This window comes from Ovis aries, chromosome 11 (assembly GCF_016772045.2).
Source record: "Ovis aries strain OAR_USU_Benz2616 breed Rambouillet chromosome 11, ARS-UI_Ramb_v3.0, whole genome shotgun sequence".
Lineage (NCBI taxonomy): Eukaryota > Metazoa > Chordata > Mammalia > Artiodactyla > Bovidae > Ovis > Ovis aries.
This window is the reverse complement of record NC_056064.1, coordinates 22,737,031-22,763,181: the sequence shown is the minus strand read 5'-3', so window position 1 is coordinate 22,763,181 and position 26,151 is coordinate 22,737,031. Positions and strand designations below refer to the sequence as shown.

The following is a 26,151-nucleotide window of genomic DNA, read 5'->3' as shown; positions in this document are numbered from 1 at the left end:
TTATATCATTTTTATACATTATAAACTGTTCCAGGACATGGGTACAACCTAGTACCTTTCCCACTCATTTTACAAAGCCCAGAATAAAAACTATAGACCAGTCTCACTTGCGAATATAGATGCAGAAACCCTGAAAAAAAAAAATCACTGCTGTGTCACACCCAGCAGCTTATTAAAGGAACAATCATGTATCACCAAGTAGAATTGCTTCCAGAAATACAAGGATATTTTAATTTGGAAAGATATAAAAGAAGGCTTCGATAAATGCAGACACATGCCATGTCCTGAGAAGGAAAGACTAAAAAATGTAAAAATGCCGATTTCCCTGCATTGACCTAATCAGTATAATGCCATTTTCAATGAAATCACGACTGCATTTTTCTTAAACTTTGACAGTGTCCTAAAGTTCTTCTTGAATAACTGGATAAGAATAGCCTTTTTGTTGTAAAAAGTACTGAAGGGACTTAGTACTACTAGATTTCCTATCCACATTGAGCTACAATAATTAAAAGCAGTATGGTACTGATATGATAGCCCCCCAAAAGTATTAGAGTCTTTCTTCAAGTCGTTAAAAAATTAAATATTTAAAAATTAAACTATAAAATATCTAGAGAAAGATAAGTGAATTTTTACATAATTTTAGGGTGATCAGAGAAGCTTTCTGAAGTATATAATACCAAATTTCGGCAATTAGAAATTAGATTTAACTTAAATACCAAATTTCAAAAACACTATAATCAGAAAAGAAGATAGCAGATGTAGGTGAAAGAGGTCCTTGAAGGAATGAAAACGTTGGATGGGGAACAGCGAGTTCCTCTTCTCTCACTCTAACCACTAACTCTCAGTATGAACTCGGGCAGGTTACTCAACCTCTGTGTGGGTCAGTACTCTAATGTGGATAATGAGAGGACTAGGTGAATCTCCAGGCCTCTAGGGGAGGCTGTTTGCAAAAATGACCACAATTTCTGTGGTCCCATCCCTTTATGTTTACTCCCCTTCAACTTGACATTGCTTTTTCTCCCATCAAGAGGTGGAGCCTCTTCCCCCCTGCTGAACCTCAGTTTGACCAGTGGGATGCAGTAGAAGTGATGGTATGTGACTTAATGAATCTAAGCCTTAAGAGACCTTGCAGCTGCGAGTGTTACTTCTTAAAAGGATGGTGTGGCCTGTGAACAAGCCTGGGCTAGCCTCTCAAAAAACCACATGCAGATGGTTGTCATCCTAAAGGTAATCCCAGGCAAGACTAGCAGAAAAAATACTCAGCTGAGCTCAAGCAAAGTTGTTGGCACACAGCATTGTAAGAAATGAAATAGTTGTTGATTTAACACTCCCCTCCCCCCCAAAACCCATAAAGAAAAATGAAAATGTAACAAAATACGAACATTTCCAGCAACTCTGCAACTCTTAAAATCAACTTTTAAAAACATACATAGTGATGAAAATGTTCTAAAACTGGATTGTGGTAATGGTTGCACAAATTTAATTTCCTTAAAATTGTTGAATTACACTTAAAATAGGTGAATTTTATGGTATATAAGTTAAATCTAATATATACATAGGCAAGCACTTTATCAAAGTAGTAATGAAGATGGTCATTTCTAACCTCTCTCTAGTAATTTAAGCAAGATAGCATATTTTTCCCTATCAGATTGGCAGAGTTGCTTGTTTTTTTTGTTAATTATAGTATACATCTCAGGTCAGAGTATAAAGAGATGGCCATGACATACTAAGTGAAGAGAAGTAACTTACAAATCACTGTGTGTACCATGTTGCTAGTTATGTTAAAAATTCCATATTTAGGGCTAGAAAGAAAACTTATATAATGCACCAAAACCTTATAGCTGACTGAGAGGATTATAAATGACATTATTTTCTCTGTAATTTTCAGATTTTACATTTTTTCTGACTCGCATGTGTTTCTTTTGTCATTTCATTTCTTTAAACAATAAAAAAGTTCACACGGTAAGAGCATTTTTTAAGGCACTTGATACATACTGCAAAATTGCCCTCCAGGAAAGTTGTACCAGTTAACACGCCCACCAACAATGTTCACTTTCATTTTTGAAGTCAATCTAATTTTGTCTCCGTCTGCTAATATTTCTAATCTTATTTCATTCCTTTTTATTATTTCTTTGGGGTTCCAACACCTCCCAGTTTAGTGTTCTCATTGAATTTCATTAGCAGCTGTTTCATCAGTAGCTCAGAAGAAGGATTAAAGTGTTAACTTGGATAGATTTTGACAAAAACCTATAAAAATGTATGTTATTATCTTTGCATAAATCCTATTTAATCATAGTTCCTCAGGACCCTCTCTTTGGCACTTATTTGAAGGAATAGAACTGGCCACCAATGAAACTCCAGACCTTGATATGTGCGGATCTGTCTGGGTGAAACTGGCATATTCATGGTGTGTCTGGGTTCAGGTCGTAAAGGGGATTAATGAAGTTCTGCAGAGGTTCAGGTCAATTCACTGCCCTTTCACTCTTCAATCACTGGGAATCTACCTTGCGTGGGGATCCTTGATGACTTGTTTTACACGGAAATTTCATAAATATCTGCCGTTAAGTTTTATGAAGTTTCATAAAATAGCTGCCAAGAGAGGTATATTCCGAAAGTATTGTAAATGAATGTTTTTTTCTTTACTTGAATCTCATTTTAAGTGTACTAAGGATATTAGTGAGGTGCCCTTTCCGTAAAATAAAGAATCGCTCCCTCTTTTCTTGCTTTTTGTTTGTTCTGTACACAAAATGTCACAGATTTGCTTAAGGGACCTGCACATCCTCACTTTCTCTGATCTCAGCTAATAGATGACTAATGCAAAATATTGAATAACTTTTAAAATCAATACTTAATTTTGTTGAGATAATTAGAGAGAGATTCAACTCTGACATAAAATACTCACCCCACTCAGTTCCTGGGCCTACTTCTGTTAGAGGATAATCCATAAATAATTCACGACGCTGGCATTACTCACGGCATTGTGATAATTTTTTTCTGGGAAAATTTTAGCAGCTGTTCTAATATAGATTGCCAGCTATCAGTAGCTGGCAACGCAAGTCAACTTTTAATTATGCAGAGGCTGATTATTCAGACTCCAGACTGTGCCCTGTGCTGCTCCTTCCTGCGGCCTCCTTGCCTTTTAGCATTTCCACTGCTCATTAGCACATTTACCAGAAGGTAGGCCTTGGACAAGGGTGGGGGAAAGGATACTAAAATCAGTTATGCATTTAGGAGACGCACTAATGAAAGATTTCAACACAGTGTAGAACTGTTGACTAAAATTGAGTCATTTGGATTCCCTGTGAATTTTATTTACTTGTTCTAATTCTGGCTCTCCACAGCAGCAGGTAATAGAATTGTCTGCAGAGAGACAGTATTAGTCCTATAGCTAATGTCTTCCTTTCTAGAACATTTTCAGTTGATGGTTTATATTTTCTTTATTTCATACGTGCCTACACCTCATTATTTGGTGGTTGGTCAATTGAGACTCCTGGCTTATATGGTGATATCACAATTAAATGATGGCTTATCGTTTTTCCAGAAAACTGAAATTTCCCTTTCAAGTACCAGTATCTTTCGTATTTCAACCAGCTTTGTTGGAAACATGATCTGCTCGTGCTTCCACCAAGGTTGCAGAACACAGTTTAAACCTTTCTGTACACTCAAGGTTGTGTGTACTGTGCATTCTCCTGATAGGCATGGCTGTCACAGAAATCCGTGCAAGTACGGTGTGAGTCTGAGAACCTCTGGTTCAGTCAGATGTACAGTTGTAGTAAAACTCAGTGGTGCTAGTATTTTTGTTTGCCCCAAGGCTATTATTCTTGTATAAGTTCTGCCTCCTCCCCAGTCTGTCACCGTCTCCTTTGCTGTTGTCAGAAATCCTGCATCTATTAGTTCTCTTTCTGGACTGTTGTGGGCTGAGAAGCTGAATAGCTATGCCAATTAGAGTTATGGCTAAAGTAAGAGCAAGTGGGCCTGCAGGAGAATAGAAGAATTCACATATGAATATAAGTGCTTGAGCCTTGGTGCAGAAATAGCCTCACAGCTCTTTTCCACCACTTCCTTTCTAATTTTCAGTCACGTGGTTAAATTGCTGATTGTGTTTCAAAGAAGAGGTTACTTGGAATATGGAACTGGAATCGACATAGCCCAGGACTTCCCTGGTGGTCCAGTGGTTAAGACTCCACACTTCCAGTGCAGGGGGTACAGGCTTGATCCCTGCTCAGGGCAGTTCCTCATGCGGCAAGGTGTAGCCAAAAAAAAAAAAGTGATCCAGAGATTTTTTTCAGTGAGAACTACTACTGACTGATATCCCATCAAATTGGGACAAAGAGCAGAATAAAGAGGTGAGCATAAGAAATACTGATTTTTTAAGAAATAGATGATAGGCCTGCTTAGGATAGCGATTAGGTTACCTGTTCTATTAACCCCCCCAAAGACCAGTTAAACGAAAGCACTTGGACTATAAAAGTCTTTAGGAAGTAACCTCAGCAGGCGCTCTGGTTTCCATGTCGTCATGAACACTGTGCACCTGTCCTGTCTAGAAGGCTCCCTGCTGATAATTCCTTTTTTATTATTTTCTACAAATTCTAATCTTTGGATTATTTTGGGGGAATTGAGACACAGTGGTTAGGTTCCAGGATTCTGGTGGACTTTTCATGTGCTCATTTGCTTTGCTTCCTGGGGACCAGAGTTATCTCTGAGTCACGCTCCATCTGATTTATATTGGATCCGGCTTGTGGAGCTCTGACTCAGCCAGGCTTCAGGCCCGATCACCCAGTTCATCGGGCTGGAATGGAGGGCAAGACCAGGATGAACGTCCTGACACATTTTTCCCCTTTCTCTTGCACTTTCAGGATCTAAAGAGAGCCTCATTGCCGACACCCGGCGGGTGCGCCTTGCCACGGCCCTTTTCCCTGTCGTCAGCCTCCTGAACCATTCGTGCAGCCCCAACACCAGCGTGTCCTTCATCGGCACCATCGCCACCATTCGGGCATCACAGCTGATTCGAAGTGGGCAAGAGATCTTGCACTGCTATGGTGAGCTGTCCATCCTCCCCACTGCCCACCCTTCTCCAGCAGAAAAGGACGGGGTGAACTCGCATGGGCAGGCCACACAGCAGGTGCCTTTCACCTGCCCAGGGAGGGGCTGTTTCCTGGTGGAGGCGGTACAGAGCTCCTCACTAGGCCCTGTTGTGTCTACACTACTGTGTGTCTCACTGCTTGATCCCTGTAAGCATCCTATTCTGAAAGTGGACTGGGAACAACTTCTTGGCTTCTTTTTCTTCCTGTCCCCATGACTATGAAGCCTGTTTCTATAGTTACACCCATGTTAGAGTAAAAGGTACTTGTCACATGATGTGTGATTACCAGACCCTCCACTAAGCTGAAGTCTTTTTTTTTTTTTACTGTGATGTACAGGATCTTAGTTCCCTGACCAGGGAGGCAGCCCGCTGTCCCTTGCAGTGGAAGCTCAGAGTCTTAACCACTGGATCGCCAGGGAAGTCCGCTGCAATCTTTTAAGCAGTGTTTGGTGCTCTCTCGGTTTCAATATTGGCCAAGCGTGGTCTTTCTGCAGGACCGCACGAGAGCAGGATGGGCGTTGCTGAGAGGCGCCAGAAGCTGAGGTCTCAGTATTTCTTTGACTGCGACTGTCCGCCTTGTGAACGTGAGAAGCAGAGACCCTCGGCAGGGCCTGGTCGGGAAGCCTTCCGTTGTCACCGTTGCAGAGCGCTCCTGCAGGTATCTCTCCTTCTCCCTTCTCTCATGGCTTTTCTGGGACATCAGTTATCCAGCTGAAAGGCCTGAAATCTTTAGGAGGATGCAGTTGGAACTTGGAGGTGCCGAAAGCCGTACTCTCTCTTCCCCACACCTTGATCACCCCCTACAGGAACCACAGGGAAGGGTTGGGATTCATGCTCTTTTCTTCTGCAAAGAGCAGAAAATCCCACCTAAACTGAGTCGGGGTTGCTCCAGTAAATGACGAGGAATCCCAGGTTAAGGGTGCTTCAAATACACTGTAGTCTAGGAGTTCAGGAAGTGTCACCAAGACCCAGTTTTTCTTTCTGCCCCATTAGCTCCATTTTCTCTGTTATTTAGCCCAGTCTCAAAGAGACTTCCTCCTTGCAGTGGCCGGATGGCTGCCTTTAGCTCCAGCCTCAGACCCTCCCAGTCCAGAAGGATAAAAACATACATAGACTCTAACAAAGATCTGGGCAAAAATCATACTGCGTTTCATCAACCCAATACCTGTGGCTGGCAGGAAATCAGAGGCACAGAGTTTCCCTCCAGCCATTTGGGCCAGAGGGATGGGCCATATCAGGGCTGCCTGCTCCCCGCTCAGCTCCCAGGCACTGACTGAGGAAGGATGAGAAAGGACCCTCAGGAGAAATCATGGTGCTCTTGCCAGATGGAGCCACGGATTCTGGCATCTGAAAAACGGCAAATGTCTTAGGGGACCTGTAGGTAGAACGTGGAACTGGTTGTATTGGAAAGCTGAAGTCACAACAAGCCCAGCATCAAATGTGGGGAGGCCTCACCCAGCACCTTTTCCTGTTGGTTTCCTTGTGGCTTTTTCATAACCCCTGGAAATATGTCTGTCATCCAAAGTCCTAGCCCCAGAGAGAAGTAAGAGAAACTATAGAAGCCGGGTGGGCTACATTTCATGGTGTTGCAAAGAGACACGACTGAGCGACTAACACACAACACAGTGCCAATGTGGAAAGAGACTGTGGTCTGTACCAGTTTTAATTTGGTTGCAGAAGCTAAATCTCACACCATGCTCAGCTCCTGCTTCCGCTAAAGTTGCTGCCATCAAACCAAATCCAGATTCGGTCCCCCTTGGTCGTTGTGGTTACGGCAGGAGTCTCCTTCCCCCACAGGGTCAGAAGTTCTGGAGTGATGCTGTAGGGTAAGCACATACAGTGTCACCAGCTGACTCTGGTCAATAAAGAGAACACTGACTTCCGCAGGGAGACGATGTTCTGAGCTGCAGCGGCCCAGCTTGTACGGAATCAGTTGGCAGAGACCTCTTGGTCTCCCGGCTACAGGACCTTCAGCAACAGGTGGGGGCGGCCCAGAAGCATCTCAGAAACGGCAGACTAGGTGAGACTGGCTCCCTGCTTCGGTCCTCCAGCCCCTTCCCTTTTATTCAGTCTGAGTTCACCTTGATCTCAAGGATACTCGGTGAAGATTGAAGCGTTGAATTTAATTATCCCCCTGCCAGCCACAAGATGGCTATGTAGGCCAGTGAGACCAAACCCTTACCAGCTCAATTTGCATGATGTCCTTGAAAAAGGGCCAACTGATTTAAGCTGTTGTTCCTTAGGCATCAGAGAGTTAGTTAAAGACTAACGGGTTATCTCTGACATCCGTAATCTTTGTGCATATCCAGAAGCTCAATGTCACTTATTTAAGTTGTAGAGCCTCGTGACCTTATTTCCTAGAGAAACTGTTCTGCACTCATCAGAGCCTACCTCTCTTCTACAGAGCAGTGGGGCATGTGCCCAGTGAGTTTAAGTATCCTGCTTTTTCCAGAAAGGGAGTTACAAAACCCTTCATTACCCTGGAAAGCTCTGCCTTGGGGCTTGACGTCATGGGAATTTATTTACCCTACTTTTTATGAAAGTTGACCCTGCTGCTTAGATTTCTGAGTCAAGAGAAGTAACGACCGTACATGAAACGTAGCCATCCCATTTCAAACTGAATTTGGAAACCCAGAGCACGTGTGGGGAGGCCTCACCCAGCACCTTGTGCTGTTGAAAGAGAAAACATAAGAGAGCAGCTTTACTGGACCCAACATTACGGGTTGATCACAACCCAGGGAGACAAAGTGGGATTTCCACATTCAGGCCCACCCATAGAGGATTTAAGGGCTGGAATCTCATTTCTAAGACTGGATCTGTGTCTGTAATGAGTCCACTTTCCTTTGAGTTGATAGAGCTAGCCATTCAGCTGTTGCTGGGGTGTCAGAGTGATGCCGAGAGCTTCCTGTCTGCGGAACACAGCGTGGTGGGAGAAATCGAGGACGCCTTGGCCCAGGCCTATGCTGCCTTAGGTATGGCCTGTGACTGTATCTTCCGCTCCGAGGAGTGAGCCTGCCTTGTGTGTGCGGTCGTGACCTTGGCCTTATCTGGTTGGGTCTCTCTCAGTCTTTCATCTGAGGCTGCTCTCCCTTCCATTCAGCTTTCCTTTCCCAGAACAAGTTCATCCACAGCTGACTGTGGTTCTCGTCCGGATCCAGATCTTCCTCTCTTTGCAGGGGACTGGGAGAAGTCAGCGACCCACCTGCAGAAGAGTCTCCAAGTGGTGGAGGTCCACCACGGGCCATCCAGTGTGGAGATGGGCCATGAGCTCTTCAAACTGGCCCAAGTCTTCTTCAATGGGTAAGTCTTGTTTCCTAGCACTTTGCCAGGCCACATACTGATTTTATACTAGGCTCTCCCGTGTGTTCCTTTTTGCTCCCACAGCGTCCACTGCTCTTAGAAGAGAGATGAGCCTCTGATGAGGGCTAAACAGTTTCTCTAGGAAATTAGGTCACGAGGCCCCTGGAATGAAGATAAAGTGAAACGTCTTTATTTCCCCTTTAGGAGTGATCCCTTCCTTCTGTCCTGCTGACACATTTGTCGCTTTTGAATTTCCTCCTGGGAGATAAGGGAAGCTCTTAGCTCTGAAGGGAGTTTCCCAGGGAGAAGTTGCCTCAGGCTCCCCCTACCCCGTGCTCACAGCAGCTCTTAGCCATTCTTCTCAGCCCCCTCCCTCCCTCAGTGCTCATCCTCAGCACCCTCAGCTCCAGGCCCTCCTCCTTCTTCCTGGTTCTATTCTTTTTAAAGCAGTTATAATCAAGCACGCGTCTTCTTGCTCCTCAGGAGACGTCTGGCAATGTCTGAAGACACGTTTTTAATTGTTAGGACTCGGGGTAGAGGCCAGAGGTACTGTTAAACATCCGACAGTGCACGAGAGGGCAGCATCTCGACCCCCAGCTAAGAATTATCTGGCCCCAGAATGTCAATATCGTCAAGGTTGAGAAACCCAGAGTTAAAAGTTGAAAGAACAGTAGAGTTGGTGAGTTGATGGCCTCATCCACTTTTGTAACTGGGATCATTAGGAGGCCCTACTGTCAGTATTTCTGGATGGAATACATCCAGCCTTGATAAAGCTGCCGTTGGTGTGGTGAAATGTTTGAATCCGTCCTGGGACTGTGTGGTGGGTGAGCCTGACACCCAAGACATAGAGGCAGCCCATTCGGTCAGAGAGAGGACAAAGAGCTGCAGAATCAGGTCACAGACGGACTTGGTGTCTCTTGAGACAAAGACTCCTGAGTTAACCTCGAGTAAATATAGGACCCTGTGGTCACAAAGACTCGGACTTGACTTAGCAACTGAACAACACAAAAATATCGGATGAGTGCTTTGAGACCTGCCCGTCTCTCAGTATCCTGGAATCTTTGTACATTTTTTGTAACTTTCATTTCAAACTCTACCTTTCAGTGTGTTTTTAGAGTCTTATCTGCCCTTCTAGACTATAAGGTTCTTGAAAACAAAAGTTATCTACTCTGCATTCTTCACAGGATGTGAGTAGGCCCTCCACTAATGTTTGCCTGATTGAATACTTGGGTTCACTCCTTTTTACCTCCTTTTGGTTCAGGTGTGCAATACCCGAAGCTCTGAACACAATACAGAAGGCAGAGAAGGTCCTGTTGGTACATTATGGCCCTTGGAATGATGAGATCCGGGAGCTACAAAAGATGAAATCCTGTTTATTGGACTTGCTGCCCATCCCTGTGGGACCTAAGGAATAGAGTGGGATGAGTTAAAGAGGGTCTGTTGCTGCTGAGCTGTCACCTAAAAATACAGGACCTGCCTGACAGTCACAAGCCTGGTGCATGAGATGGGGGAGGGCTTGGAAAGCATCGCAGTTAAAGACAGGCTCACCTATTTTGATGGATGTTTTTTGAAGTAGTTAACTACTCTCCAGCACAAACTCCCATTTCCCAGAAAAGACTTCAAACTGGTATCTGGAGAGCCTAAGCCCTTTAAAAGGATTTTAGCTGATCTGCAGGCATCTGGATGTTAGCCTAGGGTTTTGGCTAGACGCCACCTCTCTAAATGATGATGTCTGCTTCGCTGGAACATTCCTATGGTTTCTAGCAGTAATGAAGTGTTGTGTACCACTCCAGTGGGAACTTAAACTCTTAATAGTTGTATTGTAATTGAAAAATAGTTATAAAGCTAGAAGTCCGTGAGGCTCCTTACCTCTAGAGAGAGAGTTTCATTTACGTTATCTAGCTTCCTCAAATCCTTTGTTTAAACCGGTAGCATATAAATTATGAATAGAGAAATAAATATGAGGCCATTCTACTGTTGGGCTTGGATGGCAACTCTCTGTGTGTTTTCTGCTAGTTTTCCAGTCCTCGTTCTCTGGATTTCACTCTGTATTCTTGGCTGGCTCACTGACCAGACACTAATAAAATCAAGCTTGTAGCGAAGGTTTTATAACACCTCCTTTCTGAGTTATGTTTATTAGCAAACCTGAAAAGAGATCGCTTTTTTCCCCATCTTCCCAAGCAGGCCAATGACATACAGACTCCTGAAAAGGGGAGAGACAGCTTCAGAACATGCTGAGGGTGTGGGCACGGCTGCTTGTGGTTTCAAACCTAAGAGACAAGACAAGATAGGATGGAGAACTGTTGTCTGCCTGGTTGTATAGCCCTGCTCTCAACAGTTTTGGCATCAGGGATTGGCTTCATGGGAGACAGTTTATCCACAGACCAGGAGCCGGGTGGGGATGGTTTGGGGATGATTCAAGCACATTATGTCTGTTGTGCGCTTTATTTCTATTATTATTACATCAGCTACACCTCAGATCATCAGGCATTAGATTCTGGAGACTGGGGACCCTGGTCTAAACCCCGTGAGGAGGCCAGAGTCTCTGGATCTGAACCCTGGGTTCTCTGTCACCGCTGGGGACCAAGTGGTTCGGGTGAGTTAGTGGAAAAGAATTCACACTGCTTTGAGAGCTTGCCCGCCCCAACCATGCCCAAGAAGTGCCTGGTGGTTGCCCTGGCATTTATAATCAGGAATTGAATGGCCTTGAAACTGCCTGGCAGTCGCTTTTCAAGAAGCTGAGTGTTCAGAACATGGTTTGCACTCAAACCTTTGAATGAAGGGCAGTCAGAATCTCGTTTATCTTCCTTTCTACTAACTCACTGTGTCAGAGGCCATGGCCAATGAGATGTTTGGGTAGAGCTGACTTTCAAGAAGAAAAATTTAGTCCTGTGGCCGATTCTGTAGTTGTTCTGTTCTTGAAACACTTGGCACGTTTCAAGTTCCTGAAAAAAAGGTTCTGCTGTACTTTGTAAAATAGGCCCACTTCCTTAAAAAGAACATGGGTAGAATTTTACATCACAGACCTCATTTTTATGTGAACTTAAGAGATTTCTTTAAATGCTCTATAAAATAAAGAATTATTTCCTGAAGTTACAAGCTTCCTTCCTGATCTGTCTGCATGTTAACCCGTGTTGTCAGGTGACATTAGCTTGACAAGGGGGTTATCTGTGCTTGATTTAAGACCTAAAGTCCAAGACTTCCCTGGGGGTCCAGTGGCTTAGACTCCACACTTCCAAAGCAGGAGACCCAGGGAAACTAAGATCCCACATGCTATGCAATGTGGCCAGAAAATAAAAAACCTGAAGTCCTGTGCTTCCCAGGTGATGTTAGTGGTGAAGAACCCGCCTGCCACTGCAGGAGACATAGAGATGCGGGTTCAGTCCCTGGGTGGGGAAGATCCCCTGGAGGAAGGCATGGCAACCCACTCCAGTATTCTTGTCTGGAGAATCCCATGGACAAAGGAGCCTGGCGGGCAACAGTCCATAGGGTCGCAAAGAGTCGGACACGACTGAAGCGACTTAGCATGCAAAGTCCTGTGTATTTAAGAGCTGGCTCCACTGATTGTAGAGATAGGAAATCTCTTCCCAGGGGGACTGGTGTCCTAAAGTGTGAACCCCCACAGAGCAGAGAATCAGTCCCAGCATTATATAGTGCAGATAACTAAAGTTCATATCTCATATGGTGACTTTCTGCAGTTTAGATAGACCCAGCCTATAAAGATGGGACTAACAAATTCCTAAAGGGCTATTTGTCTTCATATTAAATTTAACATAGCTCAAAATAGGAGGAGGAGCAGGGTAACAAAAGGTAAGGAGAAAGCACTTTTATTGCAAAGTATACATTGAAACGTAGGGGCAGCCTTCATATAATATATAATCTGCCATCCCGCTAGTGTTTTTTTCTTCTGGGGTATTTGAACATTAAGTTGAGTATTAAGTGCCTCTGGGGTCCAGAATTTTGCCTATGAAGAGAAGGGCCCCTGTGTCTGTGTCCCTCAGTACAAAGATGAAAGGTTGGTTAAGGTGATAGTCCAGAGGGAAGGTGAGGCGGGCAGGCTGGACCCCTGGGCTGGAGTTAGTACCCGCCCCATCCTCATTCCACTCGAATCCGATGCGATGTTCCACTTGAGTAAGTTTGATAGGTTTGCCTGTGATCTTGCTAAAGTCTGGTGCATCAAACAGGGATTGTAGCTCTGCAGAAATTGAGAAAGATTTCCATTAAAACCTTGCCTTGTGAACGCTGCAAGGAAGAATACAATCCTGATTCTCAAGAATGCAAGCAAAGTGGGGGGGGGGGGAGTGGAACACTGCTTTTGACTGTCTGTGACATACGTACAGCTCTGGGCTGGTTAAGGGTTAAGTGACTTGCCTAAGAGCACACAGCCAATGAGGTTAAGATTAGAAACCAGGTCAAGGGACCTATCTTGAGAAGCAGTGTTCAGAGTTCCTGTTATAGGATGTATGCTCTGGGCGCTTAGGAATGAGTCTGATAAGGAAGGCAGTTCAGTCTTCCCCTCCAGCACTATTAGAATGAAGGGATCATCCCGGGCCCCAGTACTAGTCCGTGGAGGCTTTGCGTTCTGCTTAGCAAGGTGGAGGGCTTCCCTTGTGGCTCAGCTGATAAAGAATCTGCCTGCAATGCAGGAGACCTAGGTTTGATCCCTGGGTTGGGAAGATCCCCTGGAGAAGAGAAAGGCTGCCCACTCCAGTATTCTGGCCTGGAGAATTCCATGGGCTGTACAGTCCATGGGGTCGCAGAGTCAGACACAACTGAGCGACTCGCGCTTTCACTGTAGCAAGGTGGAAGGAAGGCTCAAAGATTCAACCCCACCCTCCCCAAGAGCAAAGAGGTGTTGCAGCCGTACTCAGCTCCTGCACAGACTTCGTGAGTTCGCCTTCATAACTCAGCTTCAGCTTGGGAATGGTCAGGACTGCCTGAACAGTCTTCAGTTCTCGGTCTATGTCATGAATGAACTCAGAGGTGAGGCTCTCTTCTATCAAGGTCAAGTTCTGGGTCACTTTCTGAGGCAGGAAGAAGATGATACTTGTGCTCCCGGTCAAGGGCAGCTGGGCGATCTGAAACAACAGGGAGGAGTCACATGGGTTAGCCCTTCAGAGCCCAGGAGCCTAGCGATGGACAAACACCCCAAGCCGCCTTCTCTTCTGGGACCAGGCCTTGCCTCGCTTCCCCGCCCCTCGTCTGTGTAACAGTTGTCCCTCTAAGCTGTTGCTTGCTTTCCAGCAGCAAGATGTCTACTGATGGGACTTCCCTGGTGGTAGAGTGGTTAAAGAATTCTGGCATTGCAGGAGGCAGTGGTTCAATCCCTGGGCTGAGAAGTAAGATCCCACATGCTGCAGAGCAGCTAAGCCCATGGACCACAACTAGAGAGTCCTTGCACTGCAGTGAAAGATCCTGCACGAAGCAACTAAGACCTGATGCAGCTAAATAAATAAAAGCTATCTACTGATGTTTCTTCAAGCGTAAGCCATTGTCTTTTCTTAGCCTAATACCAACTGAAGTGATCTGCTGAGAGAATCTTCTTCTGTGGTTTTCTAAAGAGCCAGAATTGAATTCCCAGGTCTGTGTTTTCTCCCAAGGTTTGCCTGCCAGCAGTTACTGATACCTGTTATACACAGAGCCTGGACTAGAAACAAGGGCACTGGGAAGAGCAATGAAGAAGCGGCAATACAGTGGCCCTCTGAGCAGAGGTCTTTAACCTAAGGGCAGATGGCATCGGGGGTCCCAGGAGCCCCTGAAATCACCTGCAGAGATGCGTAGGTGGCATTTCTCTCCAGTGCTTCAGGCATTTTGTCAGATTCCCAAAGAAAAAAACTACTGACTTAGAATTTTCTTAAGTCACCTAGGAGAGACTTAGAATGCCAGCAAATTGGAGTTTGTGACAGATTTTGAAAGTTTGGATTTTTATAAATACAAGTTCTCCCCCCAAAAAGAGAAGGAAAGACAAAAAAAAAATAAGTACCCAGCATTTGAGAGCCTGGTCTTGAGGACTCAATTTCACTTTACCAACACTTGCAACAAACCCTGAGTCAGAGGATAAGTTTGAATAGCTATGGCTCTCCATTTTTAGAAACAAAGGGCTCAGCTAGTGGGGCTTCCCTGATAGCTCAGTTGGTAAAGAATCTGCCTGCAATGCAGGAGACCCTGGTTTGATTCCTGGGTCAGGAAGGTCCGCAAGAGAAGGGATAGGCTACCCACTCCAGTATTCTTGGGCTCCCTGTGGCTCAGCTGGTAAAGAATCCACCTGCAGTGCAGGAGACCTGGGTTCAATCCCTGGGTTGGGAAGATCCCCTGGAGGAGGGCATGGCAACCCACTCCAGTAAGGGCTCAGAAAAGCTCTTAACTTACTGAAGAGCACATAGCAGGTAAAATTCAGACAGCTCCGTAACAAGAGAGGCCACCACAATGAGAAGCCCACCCCACAACTAGAGAAAGCCCATGTGCAGCAGTGAAGACCCCCCTCAGCTGTAAATAAGTCAATAAATAATTCAGACTGCTGTTAGATCTCAAAGGCCATTCTATTCCCGCTGCACCATCCTGCCTGAACCCACACCACCACTCACACTCCCCATACAGACCTTGCAGTTGAGATCAGAATCCAAGCCGTACCGTAAAACGGCCTTAGGGTCTGACATCATGGGAACTTTCACGGTCCTCCCCTCATCCAAGTGGAAATCCTCCAGGGAAGTCTTCCTGGAGTCAAACTTTGTTACCCACTGCCCTGGAATAAAACAGATGGAGTGCCCTGAGCCCCAGGAGACCAGAAAGGCATACTGCTGAAAATTGCCCAGCTACAGGAATCTTGGGATTGCCTGATGGCTCAGTGGTAAAGAACTGAGAATTGACCTGTGTCTCCTGTCAATGCAGGAGACGCAGGTGTGACCCCTGGGTTGAGAAGATCGCCTGGAGGACGGCATGGCCACCCACTGCAGTATGCTTGCCTGGGAAATCCCATGGACAGAGGAGCGACAGTCCGTGGGATTGCAAAAGGGTCCACTTAGCAATTAAACAACAGCAGGAACCTGCGTCATCAGAGGCCCTAACACGTCAGAATAGCTCTGTCTCAGGATGGGCAGTCTGGACCATGATATTTTGAGGGTCCTGACTACCTTCCATATGTAAACTCAGAAATATTGTCAGGTTTATTCCAGTTCTGTGATAGCTAGGAGAAAGGTGAACTCTTACACACTTCTACAGTGATGTGCCCGGGAGACAGAGTGCAGGGAGACCAGAGCTGGAAGGGACCTCGACGTCATGTCATCGACCATCTCATAGATGAAAAAGCATGAATGCCCAGAGAGGTGAAGTGACTTGCTGATGCTCACACAGTGAGCCGATCGTTAAACGTGGTCTTTAACATGCTGGTCTGTAACAGTTTCTTTCATTTCCTGGAGCTCAGTGCTTCATGAAGGACTTTTCTCTAGGGGTTTAGGGGTCCCCTCTCAACACTGCCTGATAGACAGTTGGGAAGCATTTTAAGGGGAGGTTGCCCAAAATCCCACCCAAGGCTCATGAATAGGGCTGGCCTCACACTGGGCCCGTGGAATAGTTGGGCACCTCACTATGGCCTAGAAGAATGTTATTAGAGAACTAACATGATTTATCAAGGGCTTCCCAGGTGACACTGGTGGTAAAGCTGCCTGCCAGTGCAAGAGACCTAAGAGGTGTAGGTTCAATCCTTGGATCAGGAAGATCCCCTGGAGAAGGGCATGGCAACCCACTCCAGTATTCTTGCCTAGAGAATTCCATGGAGAAAGGAGCCTGGTGGGCTACAGTCCATAGAGTTGCGAAGTGTCAGACACAACTGAATCGACTTAGCACACACACACACCTGGTTTATCGAGAACCTGCTGGGTGTCCCAGGCATGATGCTGGGTCCATGAGAAGATAGGAGACAACACACACAGAGTGCCTCTGAAATCAGTTTGCCATCTCCCAGTGATGAGAAAACAGGCTCCAAAAGGCTATGAAGTTCATGCTGATCTCTCCAGCCAGAGCTGGGCAAGGACCCTCTACCAGCCCCGAAAAAGGCACAGGAGTGGGAGTGCCCCCTTATCTCTGCTGGTCTTTCTCCGCCACTCCTTACACTTTGTAGGTACTTATCCAGTGTTTGCCTTGGGTTTGGTGACAAGCAGGCAGCCCTCGGGCAAGGAACTTTCCAGGGTCCTCCTCTTCCTTCTTTGACGTCCCCTCCTTCCTGGCCCCCTCTTGACCCCCACTGTCCACCCTCGGCCGAAAGCCAAGTGGAGAAGCCCTCACCCTTGAAGTAAGCCACGCCCAGGAGGAAAATGCTGATCTCACTGGGCAGCTCCCTCGTGGACCTAGCGACTTTCCCTTTCATCTGGGCCTGCACCCAGTTGTTAATCTCCTGAAGGTCTATTCGAGAGTTGCCGGTCAGGATTCTGGGCCTGGTCCCATATGACTTCTCGAGGGGTGGGACGAAGCTGGCTTTTATCCGCAGCTCTGCGAAGAGATGGGGCAGAGGTTAGTGCACTCTGAGACCTCACCCAGCATCCCCCCTGACAGTCTGTGGCTCTGCCTGATCTTTGGCAGGCCCTGATCATCCTTCTGGGCATCCTTCCGGGACTCTCCCAGACTCCGTGCCAGCTTCCCTGGGCACTGGATGGGGAACGACAGATTTCACTCATTGCTGTTTTCTCTTCACGTGACTGCCCTCCCCCCGACCCTCCCAGTATCTCCTTCAGCCCATATCCTCTTTCTGATCCTCTTTGTACACATGCAGCCCCTTCCTGCCCACCCCCCAGTGCCTGGCCTGGCCCCGGGCAGACATACTCTGGTGTTTAGAAAGAAAACCCCAGATGCATTGCAGCAAAGAGCCCCAAGCGCCTCAGGCAGCTCGGGCCAGCAGGGCAACTCACTCCTCTCAAAGATAATCCGGGAAGCACTTTTAAGGTTCTTCTGGGGGGCAGTGACGGAGGCAAGGAGGTCCTTGTAGGTGCCGTGGATGTCTGGGTTACTGATCAGGTCGTAGTACAGAGCCCGGTGAATGCTGGATTCTGTCCGCTGTTCCGCACCTGCCAAGCGGAACAGGCGTGTGAGCCCCTGTAACTGCTTGCTAGGCCCATGTCAGCCTAGCTCTCGGGGACACTGAACCCTGAGCCTGTCTATCTGCCGGCACCTGGAGACTTTCTAAGTGGGAAGGAATTTGAAGGCAGTGGAAGGAAAATAGGTTTTCCTGAAGGTAGGCCAAAGGCGTCAGGCCTGGAGAGATAGAAGGATGGGAGTGAGGTTCAAAGTCCCTGTGCTGCTCCCATCACAGCACTTTCCAGACTGTTCTACAGCTTCCTGTTTCCTACTTCCCCCCACGAACTCAGCTGTGTGGCCCGAGTGAGAACAGAGACCGTGTCTGCTTGTGTGTAGTTACATCCCCAGTATCTAGCCAAGCCAGCGAGGCAGGCACGTGGGAGGAGCTCCTTTAAGGAACGTCAGTAAGCGGTCCCAAGGCCGCACACTGTGTCAGCAGTACTCCCCCACACCGACCTGGGCCTCCACTCCTACATGCCGGGATCCCTGGGCCAGCCTCTCGGCCCTCATCACCCTCCCTAAGTGAAGTGTGTCCAGGGCCTAGAGTCAGGTATGTACAGAAGGCAGAGGACAGCTCTGGGATCCCGGGCTTTCCGCAGCGGGAACTCACCCAGCGACAGGGCAGAGAGCGCCGTGGCCACGCTGAGCGGAGACAGCAGCACGTTGGTGGTGGGGCTCTCGCCAGATCTCACGCGGTACAGGTCGTAGCCGAAGTTGGAGACGGCTGCCGCCAGCTTGTTCACGGGGACCTTGAAGAAGGGATCCTCTTCCTCCACGGGTGCCCCTGTGCTCTCAGGGGCCAGGGAGCCCTGCATTTGAGTACAAGGACCAGTGCGGATGAGCAGGGGGTGACTGGTCTAATGGCTTGGCCTGGGACTGTCCTGGTCCTTGAAGGCTGTCCTACCTGAGGAGGTATAGCCATCTGCTGGAATGAGTCTGTGCCCCCTACTCCTGTGAGGGTGCTCCACTGGGGAGAGGCAACCCGCAAGAGAGGTTAGCTGGCCAGCTTTAAACACCAGTGACCTATGAGCTTCAGGCCTGTGACTCATGGGAAAAAAAAGTGGAGGGAAGTTCCCCTTCCCAAGAAATTCTGTTCTTAGGCCAGACTCTCCCTGTCTGCTCACCCTTGCCCACTGCTCCCAGGTCTCCACCTGGACCCTCCTATCAAACCCTCCTTGTCTTTCTTGGCCCTGATCAGACATCACCTCCTCCATCACAGACTTGCCGTGGTGGCCCCAATGTGAAGGCTCCTTTAGTTCTCTGGCCATTTTTGAGAGTCAACTACCACCACTTACATATTAACCACTTACCATGTGTATACCATGCGCCAGGCTCTGTGGTGGTTTTCATTTGAGTTACTTCATTTCATACTAGTTGATGTTAAGTGATATCCTCAAAGGTAAATGTCTTAAAACAGTTCCTTGAAGGCCAAAACTGAGTCTTTTATATTTCCACCCATCCCCAGCACCTACAGAGTAGGTAGGTGTTCAGTAGATAAATAAGTGACTGTCCACGTTGGCCCTGTAAGGATGGGTATTTTTCATCCCGTCTTATAGATAAGAAAACAGATTCAAGTTACAGTGACTTAAATAAAAAAAAACTGTTGAGAGGTGGAACCAGAATTCAAACTTGGAACTCACAATAAAGTCCAGAGCTCCTGCCAAGATGCCCCACCTGCCCTGGCTGCCCTTGTGACAGTCACCACCGCCTCCCTACCCCCCAATTGTCGCATAGCCTAGGCTTCTTGGCATCGGCCTTTGCAACCCGACCGTGCTCTGTCTGGACTGGCAAGAGGCCTTTCCATGCTCTTACATCTCTGCTGCCCGCTAGATAGGATTGGAGCAAACATCCAAGACCACCAGCTCCTCAGTGAGACCCATAAGTAATGAAGGGTAATGAGAAAATATTCACTGAAGGGCTTGTTAGAGGGCTTTCACCTTTCACCTTCTTGGATCTTCCCCACCCCATTACCACTCTGTCCTCTGAAAGGCAGGGCGAGACGCTTTCTGTTTTGCTCTTGGAAAAACCAAGGCCCTGTCTGGATGGAAAGATCAGAGCCTGGCCTGCAGCCTGGGTGCTGTCCAGTCTCCCCGTGCTGCCTGGCGAGGCGGGGCTGGGATTGCTAACATCATCCCCGCCCCAGCCCCCACCACACCCAACTCCTACTGACCGCCTCCGGGCCGGCGTTCTGACAGTGGCCAAACCCAAGGAGGGCTCCAGTCCAGAGGAGTAGCACGAGGGCCTGCATCTCGGGGCCTGCAAGAGAGCAAAAGAGGAGGCAGGCTGCTTCTCTCACCACTTGCACCACCAGCCGCCCTGGGCAGAGAGCAGGGCCAGTCACCTTCCATCCAGCCCCGCCCCGCCCAGGGCTGGAAGTGGACCCTCAGCTTGCTAACCCCTCCCTCTCAGCACCTCCCCAGCCCTCCCCTTGCCTCATAGCCCACAGTCCTATGGCGAGCTTGTGCTTTCATCCATGGTCTGTGCCAGGAGACCCTCCTTCAGGCCTAAGCCTCCAGAGTGGTGAAGGCCCAGCAGTCGGCTCCTGTGTGGGGGTGTGACCCAGCCCAAATGCACACCGAGGCTGTTTGTGCAGACACCTGACCAGCTCATCATGTAGGGTTTGGATCTATGTCTAGTAACAGCATGGGGGCAGGATCTCAGATGTAGAGTCACAGAGCACAGAGAATGGGGCATCCGGCCCAGCCCCAGGTCCCCCACAAGAAGCTCTCAAGCTCTCTCCTCAAATTGCTCTGCCCTGGAACCTGTGGTTTCATCAGGGACTCGTGGGATCTTGGTTCCCTGACCAGGGATTGAACCCAGATCCAGGCAGAGAAAATGCTGAGTCCCAGCCACTAGACTGCCAGGGAATTCCCATCAATCCTGTGTCTTTTTTGTTTGTGTATGGCTGTGCCGGGTCTCAATTGCGGCACATGGGAATCTTTTTTTTTTTTTCTTTAGATGCATGTGAACTCTTAGTTGTGGCATGTGGGGTCCAGTTCCCCAACCAGGGATTGAAACTAGACCCCCTGCATTGGGAACGAAGTCTTAATCACTGAACTACCAGGGAAGTCCCCAGTTCTGTATCTTAATACCTCTCTAAATCCCAGTGTCTTCTCTTGTAAAATGGAAATCAGTTCTTACCTATTGTGATGAGAATTAAATTCAATGATGCCTTCATAAGACTCAGTGGGACCAAAGACAGGTGAGTTCTCCAGTGAGCCCTGAGCCAAATTGTGTCTCCCTACTCCTGAAACCCGAGGGCCCCCCTTTCCCCTTGGGGAGCCAAGTCCTCTTCCTCCTATCAGCTTGGAACCTGCTCTGACACCCCTCAGAATTCTTTCCTTCAAGTTAAATAATACCGTGTCTTAGTAAGGCCACCCAAATCCCTACACCTCCCCAGCAGCAGCCTCTTTGGACCCGACTCTGATCCAACCCCTGGACCACAAGGGCAAAGGGAACTCTGAGTGCAGGGCTCCCCCATCTCTTGCCCTCCTACCTTCATTGCCTCTGTAAGCTCAACCTTGGGGTCAGGATGTGGAGGTGGGAAGGAATGAAGGCAGTGGGGAGCTCATAAATAAGGTCTTCTGAGGGCCTTCTGGCTAGAAAGAGGGATAAGGTCCCAGCAGTCAGGACCTCTGGCTCTCCCTCCATTCACATTGCTGAGTCAAGCACTTGTAATCTGTCTTCCGTACCTCTCACCTTCCCTGCAACACACACACAGGCCAAGGGTCTCAAGCTCTTTCTTCCTTTTGTATACCCGTAAACACATACTCGGGGCTTCCCGGGGGCACTACTCGTAAAGAACCCCCTTGCCAGTGCAGGAGACTAAAAAATGCAAGTTCGATCCTTGGGTTGGGAAGATCCCCTGGAGGAGGGCATGGCAGCCCACTCCAGTATCTTGCCTGGAGAATCCCATGGGCAGAAGAGCCTGGCGGGCCACAGTCCCTGGGGTCGCAAAGAATGGGACATGACTCAAGTGACTTAGCACACGTGCATGCAAACACACACACTTTCCTGACTTCTCAGAACAAACAGGAAAATTGAGAGTGCAGTGCGTGGGGAATTCCCTGGTATCCAATGGTTAAGACTCCGCACTTGCAATGCCCGGGGCTGGGCTTGATCCCTGGTTGGAGAACTAAGATCCCACATGCTATGTGGCCAAAACAAAAAACAATGCAGTGTGCGATTTGGGGGCAAAGCCCTCTGAATTAAATCTGCTTTGGTGGCTCAGATGGTAAAGAATCTGCCTGCAATGTGAGAGACCCAGATTTGATCCCTGAGTCAGGAAGATCCCCTGGAGAAGCGAATGGCTACCCACTCCAGTATCCTTGCCTGGAGAATCCTATGGACAGAAGAGCCTGGTGGGCTACAGTCCATGGGGTCAGAAAGAGTCAGACACGACTGAGTGACTAACATACAGTCTTCTGGACAATGTGAAAGGCAGCAAAAGAAAAAATGGCCTGAGTTTGTTCTGCTTATGGCTGGATAGCCAGTGGGCACCAGCCTGGCTTTCTCTCTAAACCCTGAGCCTGTGTCTCCCAATGAGTTCCAGTGACCCCTCTGTTCTCAGCCAGCTGATCTTCTGCATGGCAGCCCCTGCCACTCAGGGAGAAATTGTCCACTGAGGCAACAGGAAGAACTTTCTGCAGGGCAAGATAGAGCCCGTAACAGCATCCAGGCTCACAGCTGCTCTCTCCACCCGGCCAGCCCCACCCAGAGCTGGCAGGGGCCTTCCCTGCCTGAGCCCCAGCAAACTGGTTTAGCAGAGACTGGAAATTCAGTGAGATGCAGGGGCGGCAGGGCTCAAGGAAAAGCCATTAGCTCTAGTCCCTGGGCCAGGGCAGGGAACCGAGTGAGGAGGGAGGAGGTGAGAGATGCCACCCTGGCCTGGTATTTAAGGAAACCAAGTCCAGATGCTCTTGAAGGTGGGTCTTCTCTATAGGAGTCCATACAGAGTTTGAGCTCAAACCTTGGGTCACGTGATCACTGTTACCACGTGGGTGAGCTGAGGACTGAAGATGCAGTGGTGAGGGACCCTGGCAGGGAAAGGCACAGGGGTCCACAGCTGTCAGAGCCAGTCGCCAGGTATTAACAGTACCTCTGACATTATTAACGGTGCCTCTTTGAACCCTCCACCTGAAGCCCTGAGGATGAGGGAAGTGGAGAGATTCTTGAAAGCACCCTCCAAGGGCAGGGAGAAGGTTGGGAGTAAGGGTCTTCTGCACAGGAGGGCCCCTCTGAGCACACTCGGTGTCTTGTCCAAGGGGACGGTTCTGTGGGCTGGGCCAGGCAGCCGTCACCTGGCCAGGGGCACAGGGACAGTGGTACCATCCCGTCCAAAGGGCAGTGTCTAAGCCGCGGGGGCAGGGAGGAGGTGACTCTCCTCCCAGCTCAGCCAAGCTCGGGCCTGCCTCTCGGCCACATTGCCCCAGTCAAGAGACACAAGGAACTGCGATTTTGGGATCCTGCCTACCGGCTGGAAGGATACATTTGAGCCAGTACATGTGTTTCAGATTAAACCCAGTGGTGAGACAAACACCATCACTCCTCCTTTTCCTCCCAGAACCACGCAGCCTTTAAGCCACATGGCGGTGGACCTCACGGGCAGTTCAGGGAAGGGCACCGCCCGGACCCACCCCACCGTGGTGACCCCACCAAGTCCCCAGGCAACTTTTTTTCTGAAGTCTTGGAACCTGAACACGTGGAGGCAGAGCAGCCAGGGGTTTCGGCTCCCCTCACCCCAGAAGGATCAGTCTTGGGAACAGAATTCCCTGGCCCGCTTCCCCTCCCACCCTCAGCCTGGGGGTTGAACTGGTGGACTTGCATGGGCCAGACAATGATGGGGTTTCTGGGAAGCCTGAAGTTCTTCTCTGGCCCAGACCCGCCCCTCGATGTGGCTGGCCCCAGGGAGCACCGAGGGTGCGGGCGGCCAACCTCTCCAGCTCTGGCAGCTAAGCCCCCCAAATCCCATACCCTAGCTGAACTCAATAGCGGTCATTGTTTGCGAGAGGCCAAGACCCCATTGATCTCCCAGCTTGTACTGGCAGTTGACTTGGCCAAAGAAAAAGGGTGGGCCCTGGAGAGAAGGACCCCGCTGCCCTCCATCCCAGCACACCGCCCGCCCCAGGAGGGCTCCCTTCAGGCCAGCTGCTTGGCAGTGTTGAGAAATTACCTTTGAAATCAGCGCCAGTGATGTTGAAAAGGCAACAGGGAGCTAAGCCTAAGCCATGGCCAGGCTGCCCAATGGGCTTCCCAGTGGAGGCACAGCACCCAACAGCCTCTTTCCCCCAGGGTTGCAGAGCACCCCACCGCAAACTGCTGCTCAGACCTAACCCAGCAGCTAGCCACGTTCTCAGCTTCTTCCCCTCCACCGCCCTCCTCCACTGTTTTCCAACCCATTCCATTCAAGAGTTTTCCCGGCTTCTTCTAGTGGTGCAGTTTCTCCAGCTTCTTCTAGTGATTTAGAGACAATTGGATTCTGACCTTCTGACCTCCAGCTCCCTCTGCTGTCCCTCACCTATTCACCCTGGTCCCCAAGGTGGAGGAACTATGGTCTCCCCGCCTCTTCTCCCTGGCACCCCTCTTTTCTGCTCCCTGGAGTTATACTTGCCTCACCCTGGTCACCCCAACCCAGGGGAGCCTCCCAACTTCCCCTGATACACACGCAGACCAGACAGGGAGCTGCTTTACCTGTGGGTGCACCGCCGCTCCACGCCCAGCCTGGGTCTGCACACTGAGGGGCTCCTGTGAGCACCAGAGCCTTTTCTGCTGCCTCCCAAGCCAGCGTCCAGCAGGCTTCAGATTACAGCTACTCCTTTCTTAAAGCGACCTGCACTCAATTTGGAGTCTATGATTGCATCTGTGATTGCATCATTGTCTGGTGTTAACTTTAACCCACTGCTGGCCTTCTGCCACACATCCCCAGTTCACACATCAGACTGAAGCACCAAACCTTTCTTTGGAGCCCTGGCCATGCCCCCCATCCCCAGAGGGCAGCCTGGGTGGGAGCGGGGCTGAGGAAGAGTCTGGCAGGAGGCCCAGGAGGAAGCCAAAATAGAGGAAACACTGGTCCAGAACTGGGACTCGGGTTTTTGCTGGTCCTTGGTTCTGGTACTGAGATTTGGGGCAAGACATCATTCATGGCTCCTCCCTACCCTTGACTGAAAAATGAGTGAATGGGACTGGGAGGTCTGTGTGCTTTTTTCAGCCCTGAAATGCTCTGATTTCTGAAGATCAAACAAGGCAGTGGGGAAAATATCTGAGCAGAAGAAGAGAGATGTACCGTAAACATTAGTCCTGAGAGAAGGCTGAGTATGGGTACCTGACACCCACCTGGGCACCGTAGATTTCACCTGGGAGCAGGGCTCCGAGGCTGTGCTCACCTCGGGGCATTAAGAAACTTGCAGTGTGATTGTGAGACTGAAATACTGACATGAGAAATGATTATAGAGAATGTACCGAAACGTTTTCCAGGCACGTGTGAGTCCTGACGCAGGCCCAGTGGTTGTTCAGAGAAGGAGGGGTCAGAGAAGGAAGGGAAAGCATTCTGGGATATTTAGAAGAAGAGAACATTTAGAGGACCCTCACTGGTGGCTCAGACACTAAAAGATCAGCCTGCCAATGTAGGAGACCCAGGTTCAATCCCTGGGTCGGGAAGATCCCCTGGAGAAGGAAATGGCTACCCACTCCAGCATTCTTGCCTGGAGAATCCCATGGACAGGGGAGTCTGTTTGGCGACAGTCCATGGGTTGCAAAGAGCTGGACACAACTGAGAGACTAACACACACACACTTCATGTGAGGTTCCAGGCAGCCGAGCTAGGGCCCCTGGGTAGAACTCCCCAGTGAACCAGGTTGAGATTTATGTAAAGAAAAGTGTGTCAACAGTCAGTGTTCTCCATCGACAGATGAATGGATACAGATGTGGTGCATATATACAGTGGAATATTAGCCATAAAAAGGAACAAAATTGGGTTATTTCTAGAGACATGGATAGACCAGGTGTCTGTCATACAGAGTGAAGTAAGTCAGAAAGAGAAAAACAAGCATCGTACATTAACGCACATATATAGACTCTAGAAAAATGGTACAGACGAACCTATTTGCAGGGCAGGAATAGAGACACAGACATAGAAACTGGCCATGTGGCCCTGGGTGGTGGGGGGTACTGGGATGAATTGGCAGATTGGGATTGACATAAACACACTGCTCTTAGTTACTCAGTCGTGTCCGACTCTTTGTGACCCCGTGGACTGTAGCTGCCAGGCTCCTTTGTCGGTGGGGATTCTCCAGGCAAGATACTAGAGTGGGTTGCCATGCCCTCCTCCAGGGGATCTTCCCAATCCAGGGATCAAACCCAGGTCTTTCACGTTGCGGGCGGATTCTTTACTGACTGAGCCACAAGGGAAGCCCCATCTACACACTACCATGTGTAAAACAGACAGCAAGTGGGAACCTGTGTATAACACAGAGAGCTCAGCTTGGTGCTCTGTGATGATCCAGGTGGCTAGGATGTGGGGTCAGGGGGAGGGAAGGCCCAGAGAGGGGATAAATGTATACATATAGCTAATTCACTTTATTGTGCAACATTGTAAAGCAAGTATACCCCAATTTTTTAAAAAGGAAAGAAAGCAGTCAGAGTTCAGTCTTTTCAACCAAAAACTGAGGACCTCTACTCAAATCACTCGCTAGGTACACGGAGGA

General features: G+C 48.8%; 2 protein-coding genes across 6 annotated transcripts in view; one reads left to right on the top strand and one right to left on the bottom strand.

Annotated features, from left to right (window-relative positions):
- SMYD4 (SET and MYND domain containing 4) overlaps nucleotides 1-11,475 on the top strand; it is a 38,708-nt gene extending 27,233 nt beyond the window's left edge. For 3 of the 4 annotated variants that reach the window (XM_012185460.4, XM_004012550.5, XM_042255495.2), the window contains 6 exons: nucleotides 4,857-5,039; nucleotides 5,578-5,741; nucleotides 6,971-7,103; nucleotides 7,939-8,055; nucleotides 8,260-8,383; nucleotides 9,645-11,475. In XM_012185460.4, coding sequence (XP_012040850.2) covers nucleotides 4,857-5,039; nucleotides 5,578-5,741; nucleotides 6,971-7,103; nucleotides 7,939-8,055; nucleotides 8,260-8,383; nucleotides 9,645-9,798 — 875 coding nt within the window. In that variant the 3' untranslated portion in view covers nucleotides 9,799-11,475. Of the gene's footprint in view, nucleotides 1-4,856; nucleotides 5,040-5,577; nucleotides 5,742-6,970; nucleotides 7,104-7,931; nucleotides 8,056-8,259; nucleotides 8,384-9,644 lie in introns of those variants that run through there. The other variant, XM_042255494.1, reaches the window with a different exon arrangement.
- A 719-nt stretch (nucleotides 11,476-12,194) lies between these two features.
- SERPINF1 (serpin family F member 1) lies at nucleotides 12,195-24,184 on the bottom strand. Of its 2 annotated transcripts, XM_042255178.1 has the most exons (9): nucleotides 24,140-24,184; nucleotides 19,620-19,705; nucleotides 18,354-18,416; nucleotides 18,060-18,258; nucleotides 17,284-17,439; nucleotides 16,664-16,867; nucleotides 14,983-15,125; nucleotides 13,251-13,461; nucleotides 12,195-12,578 (listed from the first exon to the last, which is right to left on the bottom strand). In XM_042255178.1, exons 2-9 carry the CDS (start codon nucleotides 19,695-19,697, stop codon nucleotides 12,319-12,321), a joined length of 1,314 nt encoding a protein of 437 aa, XP_042111112.1. In that variant the 5' UTR covers nucleotides 19,698-19,705; nucleotides 24,140-24,184; the 3' UTR covers nucleotides 12,195-12,318.
- Nucleotides 24,185-26,151: the final 1,967 nt, after the last annotated feature.

What these genes read in the sequence shown, in the direction of transcription:
- SERPINF1 (XM_042255178.1), bottom strand. Translation starts at nt 19,697, where the DNA reads ATGCAGGCCCTCGTGCTACTCCTCTGGACTGGAGCCCTCCTTGGGTTT. An exon ending in AGAACGCCGGCCCGGAGGCG is followed by an intron (nt 18,417 to 19,619) that starts GTCAGTAGGAGT and finishes GCCTCTCCCCAG; the next exon opens with TGGAGCACCCTCACAGGAGT. An exon ending in AGATGGCTATACCTCCTCAG is followed by an intron (nt 18,259 to 18,353) that starts GTAGGACAGCCT and finishes ACTCAAATGCAG; the next exon opens with GGCTCCCTGGCCCCTGAGAG.